This window comes from Austrofundulus limnaeus, unplaced genomic scaffold, assembly GCF_001266775.1.
Source record: "Austrofundulus limnaeus strain Quisiro unplaced genomic scaffold, Austrofundulus_limnaeus-1.0 Scaffold2112, whole genome shotgun sequence".
Lineage (NCBI taxonomy): Eukaryota > Metazoa > Chordata > Actinopteri > Cyprinodontiformes > Rivulidae > Austrofundulus > Austrofundulus limnaeus.
The window spans coordinates 1-17917 of NW_013954514.1; the positions used below are offsets into that span (position 1 = coordinate 1).

The 17917-nt window shown below is 41.2% G+C and overlaps 2 protein-coding genes and 1 long non-coding RNA gene across 3 annotated transcripts; 2 read left to right on the forward strand and 1 right to left on the reverse strand.

Moving 5' to 3' along the window:
* Positions 1 to 97: 97 nt before the first annotated feature.
* Positions 98 to 905, forward strand: LOC106537056 (integrin alpha-6; the record flags this gene model as incomplete). The annotated part of the gene is given in 3 exon segments (XM_014034421.1): positions 98 to 216; positions 526 to 712; positions 885 to 905. Coding segments are annotated over 3 exon segments (327 nt in total), but the record flags the coding sequence as incomplete, so codon positions are not given.
* Positions 906 to 1506: 601 nt separating this feature from the next.
* Positions 1507 to 3150, forward strand: LOC106537057 (uncharacterized). Its single transcript, XR_001312601.1, has 2 exons — positions 1507 to 1903; positions 2079 to 3150. It is a non-coding gene; the product is annotated as an uncharacterized LOC106537057 (long non-coding RNA).
* Positions 3151 to 11871: 8721 nt separating this feature from the next.
* Positions 11872 to 17178, reverse strand: LOC106537059 (lipid phosphate phosphatase-related protein type 3; the record flags this gene model as incomplete). The annotated part of the gene is given in 3 exon segments (XM_014034423.1): positions 11872 to 13219; positions 14944 to 15792; positions 17005 to 17178. Coding segments are annotated over 3 exon segments (1914 nt in total), but the record flags the coding sequence as incomplete, so codon positions are not given.
* Between the last annotated feature and the right edge of the window lie 739 nt (positions 17179 to 17917).

The following is a 17917-nucleotide window of genomic DNA, read 5'->3' on the forward strand; positions in this document are numbered from 1 at the left end:
ACACACACACACACACACACACACACACACACACACACACACACACACACACACACACACACACACATTTTGTTATTTATGCATCCTTTTGTTGCAGGTGAACTTTGTAAAGGAGGGATGCAGGGATGATAAGATTTGCCGCAGCAACCTGAAGATGGAGTACAGTCTACACTACAAACAAAGCAACCAGGAGGTGTTCACTCCGTTAAATAAAAGGTTAAAAATGCTATATTACCACTGCTTTAAGATCATGATAAGAAAGGCTAAAATTGCAGTTTTCCAAAGAACTGAGCAAATGAATGGAACTTTTAGTTCATTTTAATGCAATACAATGATGACTTTGCACAGAGTATCAGCATTAGAACACAAATTACACAGGGCTGTTATTTTTTACGCTACTTTAATGTGACAAGCAAATAACTGTTTTGTGATATTTACCTTTTAACAATGCATCAAGCTGTGACTGAAAGCCCGCTCTATTTTCACAAAGAGTGTTTGAAGTCAATGAAAACTGTGTTTCTGCAGTGAAAACAACATCCCTGAGTTTTGTCTGAACTATGAGAAGAAGGACTTGGCTCTGCAGGTGACTGTGACCAACATGAACGGTGACGATGCTTACGAAGCAAAGCTTGTAGGGAGTTTCCCTGACACCCTGTCATACTCCGGCGTCCGCTCAACAACTGTAAGTTTACAATATGACTCTGCTCCATGGGTTAAGTATAAATTGATGACATGTTTTCATATTTATCTTGAAGAGTTAGGTAACTATAGATTTTACATAAACATAACCCACAAAGTCAGGAAATTTGTATTTAGTTGATTATTGCTTATATCTTATACAGTAACATTGAAATATAAACTCTTAAATGATGCCTCATTTTTAGAGAAATCCATTTGTGGGTTGAGCCCAATTAAATAATCAATCAACCAAACCACAGATTTCTTTACTTTTGTGCTTTGTTTATTTGTGCAGCAAACAAAAATAGCTAAAAGTTATAATCAGGATTTGTCAGATTCATTATAACCAATATATATATANCATCTCTGAAAGAGTGACCGCTGGCCTGTAAATGAGTGAAAACTGCAGAGTTCTGGCCATTAGATGTAGCTCGTCTGTGTTGGGACATTCTTTTGCGCAGTGGCTGCTTTGTTTTTGATTTTTTACCTGGATTACTGAGATGCATCAGGACAATATAGAATATAGAACTTCTAAAGTTATGACATATTCCTTTAAAATAGAAAGAAAGACACAAAAATAACATTTGAATGACTATATTTAATATTTAATGCAGCAGGATGTGACAATCCTTTAATGATGCATTTGGGGCCTTATTTTTAAGGAAAATGACCCACTTTATTAATTAGTCTGAAACTAGAATTATTTTTAAAGCACAGCAGTATCTCACTCTTTCAAGAGGCTGCAAAAAATTACAGAAGATACTCTGCAGAGTCCCAAATCCACCTCCTCCGTGTGGAAATGTCCACAAGGAGCTGGATGTGGCAGCAGGAGGCAGAAAGATGGTGACAAACTGAGTGAGACAACAAAGGCTGGACACAAAAAGGCCTTTGTCCCGTGCTGCAGCGGTAAATCAGCCCTGAAAAGAGCGTAAGCAGCTTGTCCTGCTCGGCCGTTCTCCCACAGACGCACAAAAACAGACGTGCGCGCGCCGCACACACAGCTTGGTTTTTCATTTGCCTCCTGCAACACGTGCACTGGCGCTTTGTGGGCCACAAATGAGAGACGAGAGGGGAGAGGATGGTGAGAGGAAGAGCTGTTAGCTTGCTGAGTGTGAGTCATGGACAGACTGACTGTCCTCAGGCCTCGGCACACCATCTGCCCCGCCGCCCCGTCACACAGCTCCCAGCTCTGCAGCATTCGACACGAACCCGTGTCTTCAGGGAGGTTTGTGAACGAGTGGATGACCTCACCTCTTTTATCTGCATAATTTCTGCCTTCATGCGTGTTCGATAGCAAACATTTAAAGTTGTGACTGAAGTGGGAAATAAACAGTAAAAAAAGCTCTTTTTAGTATTTTTGTGTTTTAAGGTCTCAGAGGATGTTTGTTTCATGCCGGCAGGTCATTTGGGATTGACCAGCATTCTGGCAAAATTCCTTTCTGAAACCCGACACCGAACCCACGCAGAAAGCAGCAAACTGCTCCGCTCCAAACATGCTGGAGCTGCATCCGTCTGGTCATTCACCAGGAGCGTTTCGAGAACTCCCAGAACCCGAGGATCAATGGAAGAAGATCCTTTTCATTAGAGTGACGGTAAACGCTGCAGCAGCATCGACCCCAAACTCGCTCTATTTTTGGCCCCGCTCGGCTCTTTGCACACGGCCTTTTCAAGCACTACGAAGTCAAATCTCACTTAAAAAAGTCTTTTTTATTATTCAACAAGTTTATTAATGTTACACATCACCACATTTAAAAAAAAACATTAGTCCGTAAAAAAAGGACTGCAGGATTATATCAGATAACAGCAGAATTAACAATATTAAGGAATGTCAAGTATTTTACAGTATAATGGGGGCAAATTCACCAGAAAATGAATCTGTTAAAAAGGTAACAACGCAGACTTAAAGGAATAGTTCAGATCTTTCAGGCAGGTTTATGTGGAAAAGTTATGAACAATAAATACCTGACCTGTAGCAATTTAAATAAACCTCAGGTTTTGGAGAAACTGAGTTTAAATTTATCCCAACTAGTGAGCAAATTGCTTGTCTGAGTGAGAACGAGACCAAAACTTGAACCTGAATGGCGAAATATTGTTGGAAGTTTGAACAAAACTAAATTATAGAAACTTTTACACTTGTCAGATTTACATCAATCTGTTATATTGCTTTTGCCCTTATCTGTTTGTTTCTACTGTTAGCAAAATATCTGAGGAATCCCCTAATGGATTTTAATGAAATTTTTGTAAAGTAATCATTGGATGTACATCTAAAAGTGTCTACTTCAAGATGGCTGACTTTAGAAAACACAAAAATGGGTTTGACTAATTTTACAGGTATTAAACTCGACATTCGGACCAAGGGGTGAGCATCATCACATACTTTAAGCACAGCTTATATTGTGCTGCAGTCAACATCCTGAGGCTGCAGGTTCGAGTCCAGGTTGAATCAAGGACGTCTGCCAAAACAAAAACAAACAAAAACAAAAAAACCCACTACCAAATTTTTCCTGCAAGTTCACTTGTTTGTGGCAACCCTTAAAGAAAGGAGCACAGCAATTTTTCCTGATAACTTTGCTTACAGTCTTGGAGTCAGCCCTGTTAGTCCATCAGCCAAATATCTCATAAACCAGAGTTTATAATGAAAGTCTCAGAGAGTAGTCATAAGATTAGTGTGATTAAAAACTGAAGTTATCAACCAAATTCAAAATCATGGCCACATCTATTTGACCTGAGTCAACAAGAAAATGGCTGTACTTCACCATGTTTACTAATACAGAAATAGGATTTGGCGTTGTAGTAGCTGACAATAGTTTATACGCGCAAAATTCTTTGATTGGATTGAAATGTAGTCAGATTAATCCTTTATATGAGCACAAATTTATTAATCTGATCATGATGAGCGCACCAGGCTTTTATTCAGAACAGAAGTACTGACATCAGTATGTGAATGGGTGAATGCAGCCAGTTCTGATGTTGTCAGTCCATTAAATGGACATTATTAGCGGTTATCAGTCCCATAGAATGGCTTCAGACTGTCCCAACAGTGCCCCCTAGTGGGTTACCAGTGCCATATACGTTGGAATGCAACAATCTGCTACTGCCAGAGTCCGGTCTACTTTATCGTAGCCCATGTCATTTTCTATAAAATTAACCTTAGTAGCTTTAGGCCTTATATTAACCAGATTGCATAAAAAAACCTTAGTGGTTTTATGCCTCATACTAACCAGCTGACAGTCTGAAGCCATTCTATGGGACTATAACGGCTAATAACGTCCATTTAATGGATGATAACATCTGAAGCGGGTGGTTAATGCCTGAAATGTAAAGCGCCTTGGGGTCCAAGTGGATTTGATAAGGCGCTATATAAGTTCAAGCCATTTACCATTTACAAGTGCAGAGTTGTAAAGTTTCCTTAAATACACCACAGAAGAAAAAGTTCTACTTCGATGATGAACAAAAACAAACATTGTGTGTCTTCTGAGTGCTGAGAACAGACCCGCGCCAGGTTTTAATAATGGTGGAGACGTTACTGCACTCTGTGATTCTACACTTTCAACCATCAAGAAGTTTTATAATTTTGAGCTTTCTTAAAGTTTCTAAAAGAGGTGTAGTATAGCTCATTCGGATTACAAATTCATTTTGATCGTGGCGTTTACACGGCCCATTTTTGTTCAAATTGGCCATTTATTCCACTCACTTATGTACATAAACATAGCTATTTACAACACGCACTCCAATGTAAGATATTACATGATACTGCGCATAATGTTATTTTTTAAGTTTGATCAAAATAGCTGTTTTTCATAATTAGATGACTATTCTTTTCTAAAACTCTTGCATGAAAGATGACTGAAGAGTTTCTTCACCAGTCACCAGACCATAAATTCATACAGAATTCTGTCATTAATTGGAAGCATGAATAGTAGCAGCAGCTAAATGCAGCTCTTCCAATGGGATTATTATATTTCTGCTGGAATATTGGGGAAAAGAAAAGCTAGTGTAAAATTTATATAACACAACTTTTGAAATTTGAAGCTGTTTAAAAAAGGGCAGCAAAATATTTTGGTCTCTGCCCAGCCTGGACAAGCCTCAAGACTGTTTCCTCTGTTCAAAGACTTATCTGCCACAGGTAAGACATTTACTGTTGACGAACTTTCGGCAGAACCTGCTTCAAAAGATACAAACCACCCCTTTAAAGCACAGAAGTTAAAAAAGACACACACTTGTACACACATGCAGCACAAACTGACAAGCAACTTTATCTATCAACTCCTCAGACGAGGAGCACCTCTATGAAATACAACTTGTTCCATTTAACACGGCCTCCTCCTTCAATAACTTTACACAAACAGTTCCTGGTTCCTGCAGCTGTTATGTCGCATGAGTGGACACCAACTTCATCTGTGTGCCGACTTGTTTTTTGTTGCAGTGCAGTTTTTATTTTTATATGAAACGGGTTGGGTTGGTCTGTAGGTTGTTATTAAAAGAGACAAAGAAAATTTAGGTAACTTTATACAACATGGTATAATTCATATAGGTACAAGACATATTATCATTCAGAGTTTAATATTGTTCATCTGGCTAACCAGATTTAACGGTTTTCATAACTTTTTAGTGAAAAATGGTCATAAAAATCCCCCTTTTCCCAAATAAGTATAACTGTTGATGACCCATCTACATTTTAACTTTAAGCAAAATTGTTTATGATCAAATGTAGTATATGTGGTTGGTTGGATTAAAAACAAAATGCTTTCAGAAAATCATAAACCTGTTCACTGCAGCATTTTGTTTTTTCAGTTCCTAAAGAAACTAGAAACATTTGGACAAGTAAAACCTTCACTTATTGTAAACTGTGACTCTGTATTTGTATTATAAAAGACTGAAAGGCAAAATCACGTCTTTACGAAAGTGAAACGTTTATGCGGCCAAAACCTGAAGGCGTTGTTGCATATCTGTTAGCAAGATATCTCAAGAGCTGCTACATGAGTTTTACTGAAACTTTCAGGAAATAATAACTTAATATAAATCTAGGAGTATTTGATGTTTGGGGCCAACCCAGTTCAAGATGGCTGAAACAGCCAAGTGATATTGGAAAACATAAAAATTGTTAGAATTTTGTTAAATTTACAGATTTTGTGCTACAATTTGGTTTTATTATAGCTGAAGATAATTTCCAACACATACTCCAAAACCTACTCATTGCATAAATTTTTTTCCTAAAACTTTAGTAATAACTGCTGGGAGTCAAGCCTTTTTGTTTGTTAGCAAAATATCTATTGAACCATCATTTAGACTTTAATGAAACTTTCAAGAAAGACTTGCTGGTTGTACATCTACAAATAATTCACTTTTGGAGTCTGTCCAATTCAAGATGGCCACTGCAGCTAATCAAATTTAGGCGACACATATACAGCTATAGCAAGTTTAATTTTAAGGATACTTTGCTAAAATTAGGCGTGGCTGTAGCCGAAAGTCAATCACAACACATAGTTTGAATGTGAATTCTTGCAACAATGCATGAAATGTGCACGATGTTATTTTCATGCTTTAACCACGACAGTTTAGAAGAGCACATCATACTTGTGAATCTAAATGTGTAATGGCTACTGACAGATAAGATTTTTTTATTTTATATGATAAAATAGTAGAGCACTTTTTCTGGCTCCTTCTGGGTTCTAACAGAGCAAACTTCAACACATTTATTGTTCTCAGTTGTGTTATGGGGAGCCACAACTTTGTCAGACGCCCGGTACGGCTGTTGGGCTTGTGGCCATGATATAGCATCATTTCTTTATTTCTTGTTTTTTTTTTTTGATAATAAATCACCACAAAAGACAGCTGACTTATTGAACTGTTACGTCCCCCATTATTTCAGAAAATAACTTCTGATGTCAGTCTGAAACTCTGACATGAAAGGTGGAGGGATGGTAGCTCTTTTATTTGGGATGAAATAAATAGGTTTGGGTTTGGTTTGAATGTAATCTGACTTGAATTAAACCTGTTTGTTTATCAATTTGTTATTGGAGACTTACTTTATTTAACAGACTAGAACAATTTCATCAAAATGAAACACACTGGGCCTCATGCAAGAACCGTTCGTACGCACAGATTTGTTCTTAAGTTGTGCGTACAAGTGATTTAGGAGAATTTGTGGCATTCACCAATGTTTTCGTATTCTAAGATTTTTTTCAGATACGAACAAAATTCAGGAGTGGTCCAGACCTGTCGTATATTTTACCAGCAGTCAGTCTGCTGTTATCCAGATGGGTTTTCCTCCCTAACAACTTTATTTTTAGTTTGAAGATATTTTGAGTTGAAAATAAATCACACTCCATAATTATGTTGACAATAGGTTATTCTGTTTGAATTAGAGTTATAATTTTAAATGTAATAATTTAGACTAACAATATAAATTGTCCATCGGGCCGGCTTATCCGGGATCGGGTCGCGGGGGGCAGCAGCAGAGAGACCCCGCTCTCCCCAGCGACACTTTCCAGCTCGTCCTGGGGGACTCTGAGACGTTCCCAGGCCAGAGGGGATACGTAATCCCTCCAGCGAGTCCTGGATTTTCTCCAAAGTGCCAGACTTACAGTATTTTGAAAACATTTTAAAATGCTTATTTCAAACCCGCATCTGAGACCACCTGCGACCGCGCGGGGGGGTACGGTGCGTCTTCTGAATAAATGAAAATGATTTAACACAGTTGTTTATACTTTTAGCAGCTCTTTTTTATTCCACAGCTGACCTGCTAAAAAAGTGACAGATTTTCTTTTCTGGATCTCTGACAGACGGACTTCAATCTCTGAACTTGTAAAGTTCATTTTAGTTTTCACTGTCATTTTCATGAATGGACACTTCCTTGTATCTGAGGCAGGAAACACAGCCTTATATGGTGTTTTTGAGGTGGTAATTATGCTAATCTCCTCTCGCGTGCACGAGCAGCTGGATACGAACAGGTGGAATTTACGCAGCTCATTTACACACTTTTCCTGAAGATAGAAGAGTTTGTTGAATCTGACGTGACATGTTCGTACGAACCCTTCATATGAACAAAAGTAAGAGAAATTTAGGATAAGAATACGAACATGTTCTTGCATGAGGCCCAATATGCCGCATCAGCTTTGAAATTGTAATTGTAATTGCAAACTTTGTTTTTATCATTATCTGTGAACTAATAAATTCTGATGTATCTTTTAATGTAAACAAGGAGCAATAAGTTCTATCAGTTTTAGTTGAAAATGAACTAACACCCTTCATCTTTTGTTTATTTCCCACTACATAAGAGACACTTTGAAAAGGGTTCGTTAAAGTGGCATTTTATCACCTACACCTACACAATAGATTTTGAATGGAGTCCATGTTGAAACTAAGTTATAAGCAGTGGATGGACAGATTTGCAAATGATTGCCTGTCATGATTTCGTATAAAACAAGAATGCATGAAAACACAGTTTCCCTCCTTCCCACAACCAGAAAACTCAAAAGCTGTTCATAAAAATGATTCATTCCTGTCCTGTAAAGCCAGTTAGCTGCATCCGTCCCCCACCTTCTCCAGTCGACATGCTGGAACTGATGCCGAGAGTCAGCATTGGCTCGGCATCTTGCCACTGACATCCGCAACGCTACCGTGGCTCGCCAGAGGGCTCAGTGAGAGGAGAGAGCTATCCTGGTTTAATAAACAACTGCTAATCTTCTCAGTGCAGCTACAAGCTCTGTTCTGTGGCAGTTTTAACATGCCTGCCTGGCTCTGTGTGCCGCGTGGCCTCGCTGCCCTCTTCCATTTTAGAAACTCTTTTCTCTTCATTCTAATGCCTTTCGTGTTTGCAGCAGCAATCTATTCTGTGACGTCTGTTCAGGGTTTGCCTAACATTGCATGATCCTCCTTAGACTCCCACCTCCTTCAGCACCCAGAAACGCTCCTCTTGTAAGCTGCTTCTTCCTGACAGATACTGATAGGCTCAGAACAAAACTCCACATTTGGTTTGTTCGTTTAGTGGGGTAAAAATGCACATGCTTTTGTGAACAGTGGTTAAATTATAGCCAATAGTCAAGAGGGATAGACTGGGGATTTGTAAAGTAATGTTCTGTCAAATAGTTATAAGTAGTATCAAACATAATCATCATCATTATATAAATGTTCAGGGTTAAAAAAACAACTTAGTTGAAAAAAAAATTCAAACCAGTCAAACCATTGCATTGTTTAATATTAAACATCTACTTTTGTGAAACACTCTTTGTTCGGTTTGTTGTTGTTTTCTCAACCGAATGTTTGTATTGACCATATCAGTAGCTGCGTTTCCATTAGGGCTGTGTATTGGCAAGAATTTGGCGATACGATACATATCATAACAGAGGGGTCACGATACGATATATCCCGATATATTGCGATACTGTAAGCAAGGCGATATATTGCGATATATTGCGATTTTTTTGTCCAAAAATTCTATTAAATAAAAACCTCTTACAGGGGAAAAAAATGAAAAACCAAAATTCATTGTCTCAGAAAATTCTAATATTACAGAGACATGCTTTTGATACATTTAGCTGTGTTCTGCTTTGTATGTGTTTTATTTTATTTGTTTCATATTTCTTATTTCATCCATGTTTTCAATTATTAAACTAAATTTGACAATAAATAGTTTGAAAATATATTTTTTACTGCTTTTAGTTTTTAATATTAATTTACAATATGGTCACCCAACACTTAACAACGGCCTCTACCTCAAGAGGTAGAGTAGCCAAATGGCCGGCTCACTGCTGCCAACTAGTGGTCAGAGGCTGAACTACAACATAAAAATGAACGGCTGGCAGGAAAGTTGACATTGTAAACCTTAATAAAAAAATCGATACAGGGCTTTAGAATATCGATACAGTATCGGGAAATGAAATATCGCGATATTTCAGTGTAACAATATTTTCTTACACCCCTAGTTTCCATTGATCATGAACATGTGCAAATTAGAATTTCGAAAATAAATTTGCTTAATGGGAACATGCCAATTTTGAGAAAAAAAACTTCATTTTTTTGACATGTTTTTGCGCTAGGATGAGGTGGTTTTTTGGCCATATCGAAATTGATGTACTTTGCAAAACTGCAATGGAAACACTTTTTTCACATCACGGGAGTCACGTGATCAACAACCAGATGTTTCTACTGGCAAAAAACAAACAAAAAAAGAAGAAGAAGACAACAGGAAGTAGAAGTAGTTGTAAAATCACCAAAGTAGTAAAATAAAGTAGTAAACTCACCGACTACAATTTCCCAAAAACACAACATACGTAGCCGCTCCCAAGTAGGGGCTTGTTGCTGGAAAGCCTCGATAAAAGACGTCTCCTCTGATGATGAGCGCTAGTGTCGTGGTAGCAGCATGTGTTTACATCCATTGCCGCCATGTTTGTAATGACTTATCGCGAGAACAAACGTATTCACGCGTGACTTTAATATAATTTCTTACTTAATGGAAACACCGCAGTTGCAAAACTGTGTTTTTCAACATTAACAGAATATCAACAAAGTTTTGCGCACATTTGCAATGGAAACGCGGCTAGTCTGCCCAATCAGCTTGTCTGCTCAGTTCCCATCTCTCAGCAGACTGAATTGTTGAGCAGTCTAAAAGCTGAATTATACTTCCATTGTTACAAGTCGCTTACAGTTTTGTGTAAGGAAAATTCCATAACCTTTGTTTATTACCTCCCTTTAACACCCATGTGATTGGTTGGAACATCATGGGTGTGCAGCTAATCTGATCCTATTGAATATGAAAAGAGCCAAGAAGAAAAAGAACTCAGGTTTTCCGATTCCTCATACAGCTTCTCCTCCAGCAACACGAGCCTCTTTTCCAACGTCTGATACATCACAGAAGGAAAAAAAAACTATCTATCCTGCTATCACTGTTGCTGTTTATGTGCTTAGCTACGTGCTACATGGACTGTGAGGGCAGAGGGAGGAATCAAGATGATTTATCCTCCGCAACTTCCACATGACTATAAACACTCAGTAAAACAAAGACGTCCAAAATGACGTAATCCCTGATCCACTGTCTGTGTCCAAAACGGTGGGCCGGGTCCTCCAAAGGCCGAATTCGTCGGCCGCATACGTCACAGCTCCGCGACGAAGGACGTCCAAAACCAAAGACTCCTCCGATGCGGCCGACAAATACGTCCTTCCTTTGGCCCAAATCGAAGGACAGGTCTGATGGATCCTTCCCGGCCCAGCATATCCCATAATGCATTGCGGCCCGACCAGAGATTTTTTTAAGCTAGTAATGGCGGACAAAGCGAGAGAAAAGAATACATTTTAAATAAAAATATGGTGATATAAAATTTTTTTAAAAATTAGCAGTTGTAATTCTAATACTTTTATCATTTGTATAAACATGTTTTTAAATATTATTTTTGTCATTAAAAAATGCGAAATAAACATGCACCTACAGTGGGTCAATTAGTTCTTCAAATGTTACCTTTAAGTTAATTTTATAGTTTTGCGATATTAATAATTCTAATGTATTGATATTTTTCTAATTTTGATTTAAGTTTGCTTGTTTAGCGTCGTCACAGTTGCTAGGTGACATGACGTACGCCGGGGTGGAGGGGAGGCTAGACTGTCCAAATTCACAGCCTCTTTTTTTCCGGTCTTCCCGGTCTACCAAGGACTCGGCCCGCCGCGACCGGGTAGTCTGGGTCCTCTGGAGGACCCGGCCTGTGGTTTTGGATACAGCCACTGTCTCACATCTTGTTGAAGTATAAAGCAGATTTTAAGAGGCTGGTGCAAACACAAACACTGTTTGATTGAGAAAACAGCGACAATTTAAAGCTAGCTAATGTAGCATTTTATCGACACTGGTCAGTTGTTTTGGAGAAGGAGTTGTTTTATAGGCCTGATCAGCAAAAGAAGTTTGGCTAGCCATTAGCTTAGCCTGGACAAAGACTTCTGCCTCTTTCTTCATGTGCTCTATGATTAATAATACAGCTGATATGGTACTAACTACTCATATGTATTTGTCAGAACATCACTTCGAAAAGGTTCCCACTATTCCTATAAATGTCTTTTTGACTTTACGTTTTAGCTCTCTTTACACAAGAGTGCTTCAGCTGGACAAATGATGACGTTCTCAGTGTGTGATAGCTGGTTTTAGATGAGTTAGTATTGCCTGTAGTTGTTTTCTCACTGCTATCCTTTCTCTCCAAGGACACTCGATGTAGCAGACAGTTTTATTGTGATATCCTCCTTTAAATGCAGTTTTTTTTTCATTCTCAGAGGTTGCTAAAAACCAGAGGTGAATCATGGTGTTTTTATTTTTCATTCCCCTTTCTTGTCTTGTTGATTCTGTCTCCAGTCACGGCAGGTGTTTTGGCAGTGTGTGTGTTTGTGTGTGTGTGTGTGTGTGTGTGTGTGTGTGTGTGTGTGTGTGTGTGTGTGTGTGCGCGCAAGGAAGAAAAAGGCAACAAAAACCAGATTCCCTGCTGAGTGGGTAAGCTGACAGGCCTCCCAAAGGTCCTCAGCCTCTTCAACAGCTTTAAACCTTCTTGTCATTTTTCTTCTTCTTCAAAACTCATCTCTTTTCACCTGTCATGACTTTGTTCAGCTGTTTCCTCTGGTTTGTTTGTTTTTTTTCTTTTTTTGTTCCATTTTATAACGTTGTCTTTCAGCTTTACTATAACATCCTCTCGTTCTGCAGGGCCTTGTAGTAGTGCTCCTGCTCGGCGTGGCTGCGGGCGGACACGGAGGGCCGGCGAGGCAGGGTGGAGGAGCGCGACAGCGCCTGACCGTAGCCGTCGATCAGCAGGTCGGGGTGCGGAGGAGGGGGGAGCATCCCGGAGCAGGACGGGTGAGGGGGCGGAGGCATGGAGGAGGTGCAGGGATGAGGAGGCGGCGGCAGCGGGGAAGAGGACGGGTGAGGAGGTAGGGACATATGGGAGGATGAGGGGTGAGGAGGTGGGGGCATTTGGGAGGGCGGTGCCAAGGGGGGAGGCGGAGGCATGTGGGAGGAGGCAGAATGAGGTGGAGGCAAGGGGGAGGAGGGCTGGGGTGGCGGCGGTGGAGGAAGAGGAGACGACGACAGATGAGGCGGAGGAGGCAGAGGGGAGGAGGCGGTGGGGAGGGGCGGGGGAGGCAGCTCCGGCCCCACGTCGGGACCCTCGCTGGTCATGGACGAGCAGAGCGAGTCTGTTTTCACCGGGAGCGTCCGGTAGTCCCTGTAGTGGCTGACATTGTCCTGCCGCTGCAGCGCCACTCGGTGCTTGTCGCCCGCCGCCGCGTCGGAGGCCATCATGTTGCCGCTGATGGTGTTCCTCCACTCCCACGGCTTGCCGTTGCTGGCCGACACGCGCACCACCGGATGGTGAGGGGCGTGAGCGTCGATGGTGACGATGCTCCCGCTGCCGGAGACGCTCCCCGGGTTGCTTCCTGTGCAGCTGTCTCGATCTGATGGGATGCGGTAATACGGTGACTCGGAGCAGGTGGAGCCACCGCCGGAGGAGGAGCCACCTTCTGACGTCTTAGTGGACGAAGGTCCGTGACCCGGCTGCTTTGACATGGCTATGACCTGCAGGGATACATTATCTCATCAGAATGCATCTATAAAATTACTGCTGACATCAGCTTATTATACAAACAGCATCAGGAAACTGTAACAGATACTGTCAACATGTCCAACATATCGTTTAATTAAAATTTAATTCTGTTTGAACACTAATCTGAGTTCAGTTTATTAAAAATTAATCAGAACGAGTTCTTCATTCAGTATTTTGATTTCTGACAGCAGAAGTCACACTGTAACTGAGAAACAGACACTGCATTTGGCAGCTGATAAAGCTCTTCTGTCCAAGCAACATGTTTCAATGTGGATGCATTTCTTTTAATAATTAAAAGCCTAGCAATCCTGGAATGAATACATATCACCTGTCACCATTAAAACTAAGATGCAAGATGATAAAAAAATGATGTAATTACAGTCATTTGATCTAATTTAGAAAATAACGTGTCCTGCAGTATTGGTGTCATGTGAGATATTACGTATGTTTTGTGAAAACATCTATTACAACACAAAACTTCAACTCACTATCTGTAAATGGAAAGTTATAGCCATTTTTGAGTTTGTGAAATACAATAAGCCTTGGTGGCCATCTTGAATTAGGTTGCCTACAAAGTTGTAATACTAACAATTTTCTAGAGTTTCATTCAAATCCATCCATTGGTTCATGAGATATTTTCAACGGCTGCAGCCTCAGGTACATGTCCCCCTGCCCCCCCCTGCATATTTTGTTTTGTCTTGGATGGGCTATACCAAAACAAATTTGGTTGTGCTCTGTACAATGACGAATAAAGGCATTCTGATTTTTTGCTAACAGACAAAGAAACAAACATACACACTTGCAAACACACAAAGAAAGGGGCTAAATCAATATTGACCTTTTTCTGTTAGCAGCAGGTAAAATTTTGTTTGGTCACCCAGTTGTTGGTTTACTTTCAATGTTCATTTTTTTAGACTTTACTTTAAATTGCGTTGAGTTGTTCAAGAGACATTTTGACAACAAACTAGATACTGCATAGCGGTAACATAATGACCCCCGCACACACAAATGCACCAGAACTCAGAAGTCTTTATTCCTAATAAATGTCATGCAACTAGGTGCATCCTAAAATTGTAGTGGCGGGGGGGGGGGGGCATTGGTTTACCTGATGGATAGCCCCTCCTTAGAGGTAAACAACCAAAGAAAATATGAAGCTCTTATGTTTAATAGTTTTTGAGCTATAACCATTTTTGTATGTCCAGATACCCCTTTTTCAGAAAAACTGGGGGTCCGGGGGGTGGGGGGCACTGATTGGTGGGCCTGGTGGATAGAGCTTCATCAGAGCTAAACAAAAGAAATATGAAGCTCCTATGTTGAACAGTTTTTGAGTTCTAAGCATTTTTGCATGTCCTGACAACCCTATTTGAAAGGAGCCCCCTCCTCAATTATGAGGTCTATCATAAAACCATTGGCTGGTGCAGTGTAGGTCAGACTCATCTACAGTCCTGCCAAATTTCATGATGATTGGTGCAGCTGTTTTTGTGCTACGGTTGACCAAAAATCTCCGGAGGAAAAAAAATTACGAAAACAATACGACTCCTGCTTACGGGGGTCATAATAAAGGGTGAGTCCAACAGGTAATGCCAAAGTTAAACTAAGTTATCTTGCAATGAGGAGGACTCACAGCTGCCCACTAACAAAGTACCATAATGTAATTTTTTTTTCACAAATATCTCTTGTCTGATCTCTGCCTCACCTGAGTGACTCTTTGTTGGCTGGGGGGCTGGCTGGGCAGTGTGTTGGGTACACGAGGGGTTGACACTGCAATGGGTCCTGGTCTTTCCCCCTGTTCTTTCTGCTCCTTCACTCCTGCCCCCTCTGTGAGTGACAACCACTTGGCCCTCGTCTTGGCGCTCTTCGGGGAGACAGGTGGTGGCCGCGAGGCTTCTTCTGGGATGTGAACTAAAGGGGGTGCCACGGCCATCCGGGCCATAGCCGGTGTGGCCGCGCTGTTGCTGGCCTGCACGGTGGGATACAGAGATGAAGGCATCCCCTTGTTTTCTCCGTCCCCCGCAGCTGCTGCCCCCTCCACCCCTTGGTCGGTTTCGCCGACTCCCTCGTCTTCGTCCCTGGAGCTCTGGCTGCGGAGCTCCAGGGAGCGCTGCTTCCACTCTGACACCAGTTGTCGAGACCTCTGAGGGTCGAAGGGCACGTGGAAGGTCATGTGACGCTGCGTGGTGATGGGCTCATCGGACGGAGAGATGGGGCTGTTTCCGTTTGCCACTCGGGGCAAAGTGTTGCTGAAGGTTACCATGGTCTCTTTGCCCATGGGACCCCGGGTTGCCAGGAGCTCCACATCAGCGCTGGCCCGTTTCAAGGAAGCCAAGGAGGCCTTCTCCCTTCTCACCTTACTGCGTGCTCCGGCCCCCATCCCAGCCCCCAGCTCCTCCCTGCTCTCAGACACCCTGGGAGTCTTCCTGTACAGGGAGTCATGGCTGCGCTGGCTCAAAACTCTCAGGCCCTCCTTCTGCTGAACTGAAGCCAGTCTCTGCAAAGACGGATCATCTTCCTCTGACGCTTTGAAGTTTCCCACAGCATACACAGCCTAACAGAGGAAAGAGACACATGGGAAGTGGAGATAAATGATGAGACACAAACACCTAAAGTGTTAAATACAGACTGGACCATGAAAGAGTCTTGTCTTTAATCTTCAGGAGGAAAAAAAGGATTTTTTTTTTCTATTAGTGGGCATGAATAGGCCTCTCCTCTCCTCCGAATTACGCCCGAGGCCGGCATGAATCACTATTTTCCCACATCTTCATCCTTTAATGACAGCAGGAAAATGGTCCTCCTTTTAAAACGAAGTGAGAGACTCCAGAATAAAAAGCAAGGAGAAGCGTGGAAAATGGTAGCGACAAGTTTTCTTAAAACGAAGTGTGAAATTGTTCTGAAAATTCTTATCGGATTATTCGTCCCCTCTCTTCACTTTGTAATAGAAAAAGCTATATATAGAGTGTCAAAAATAAAAAAAATAACCTGCTGAGAGAGAAAAATATGGAGCCACACAGGGAGGAGAGGTGGTGGGGGGAAACGTTGTTAAAACAAATACAATAAAACAATTTGGCATCAGCAAGACGACTCAATGGTGCTATTTAAAACGTGTGTTTAAAAGGATGCTGTCATTCCCACCATGCTGGTTTGGAATTCTCTGGGGATAAAACAAAATTCTAAATGAAAACAAACACAGGCTGGAAGTCGTTTCACGAGACAAAAGCGAGGGATCAATTGCAAAACTAATTCACAGTTTTGTAATCCACCATAAAAGGGGTAATTATTTTTATTTCAGTATTGTGTGACTGGTCAGAAATTTGTGTTTGTTCCTGTGAAAAAGCACTCATGCAACAATGGTAGCATTTTGCTACAATTCTGCTTCCAGAAGCTATGTGAGAGCAGTTGTCTATCTATTTGACTCTTCCAGACATTTATATAGATAGTCAAATGGCCAAAAACTCACAGATGGTGATATTGTGCTCAGAGGACTCTTGCTACTGAAATGTGTGGGGATCATGACAGAAATGAGGCCAAATGGCAGATGCAGGGACAGAGTGTGGAGTCCAATGGGAGGAAACGCCCTGCTGCGACGTGCACAGCGGCGGTAGGGTTTCCCTGTAACTCTGTGCCGTGTGTCTCCTGCGCTACGAAAGGTGCTCAAAAATATACGTCTTAACAACCACATGACCGAAAATCAACTGCTTGGCTTCAGATCGAGTACGCTGGGCCCTTAAATTGTATGTCTCCATGCTTGTCATGTACTAACCAGATAGACACCAATGCCAGCTCCTATGAGATATCCCACGTAGACATCTATTGGGTGACTGCGGTGCTGCGTTATCTGAGTCAGGCCAGCGAGGCCTGCCGCCATGCAGAAAGCAAACACCAGCAGGGGCTTCAGCAGCTTAGTTGTGCTGTTGATGCTGGCGTTGAAATACATCTTGAAAGAGGAAAAACACACATTGGCAAAGGGTAAATGTTTTAGACATAGAGTTGAAAAGAGAAAGTAGAACACTATAACACTAAATAAATACAGAATATATTCAGAAAATACAGTTACTGGAAAAAAAGGCACCCAGAAAGAAAAGTCCTGTTTAGTCCGTCAAAACTCCAGTGAGGCTCAGTATAGCTATAGATGATGTTTTATGCAGGGATTAGACAGCATTACCATTATTTCATTGAGTACTTATAAGTGTTAAACTGTAGAATTGAATGAGACATCATGGTATTGACTGGCATGTGAGCTGTACAGATGTTACAGTGGTCTGACGTTGGAACCAATGGGTACGTAAGGACATCCAAATGTGAATATTCTGGCAACTCAAGACAGACCACACTAAAATAAGACAATTAGTTTGTGTTCCAATTATTAGAGAACTCTATGCGATCTGGGCCTTTAATCTGGACACAGGTACTAGATTCTTTACAACATCCCATGTCGTATTGCACCATGTCTTGAGGACATCAGCTGAACTACGAGTTCTGAGATGTGCAGGCAGAATTGGCTGAGTTTGGAGTGCTGCTGTACCTGAGTGAAAAACCTCTGCACATCCTTTTATTTCAGAAATGAAAGGGAAAATGAAATATCTGAATACAGCAGGTCATGGGTGAAGGGACCTATCTTTTAAGTTAAATCAAGAACACGGCTGCCATCTTGAAAGCTGCCATATTCAATCAAG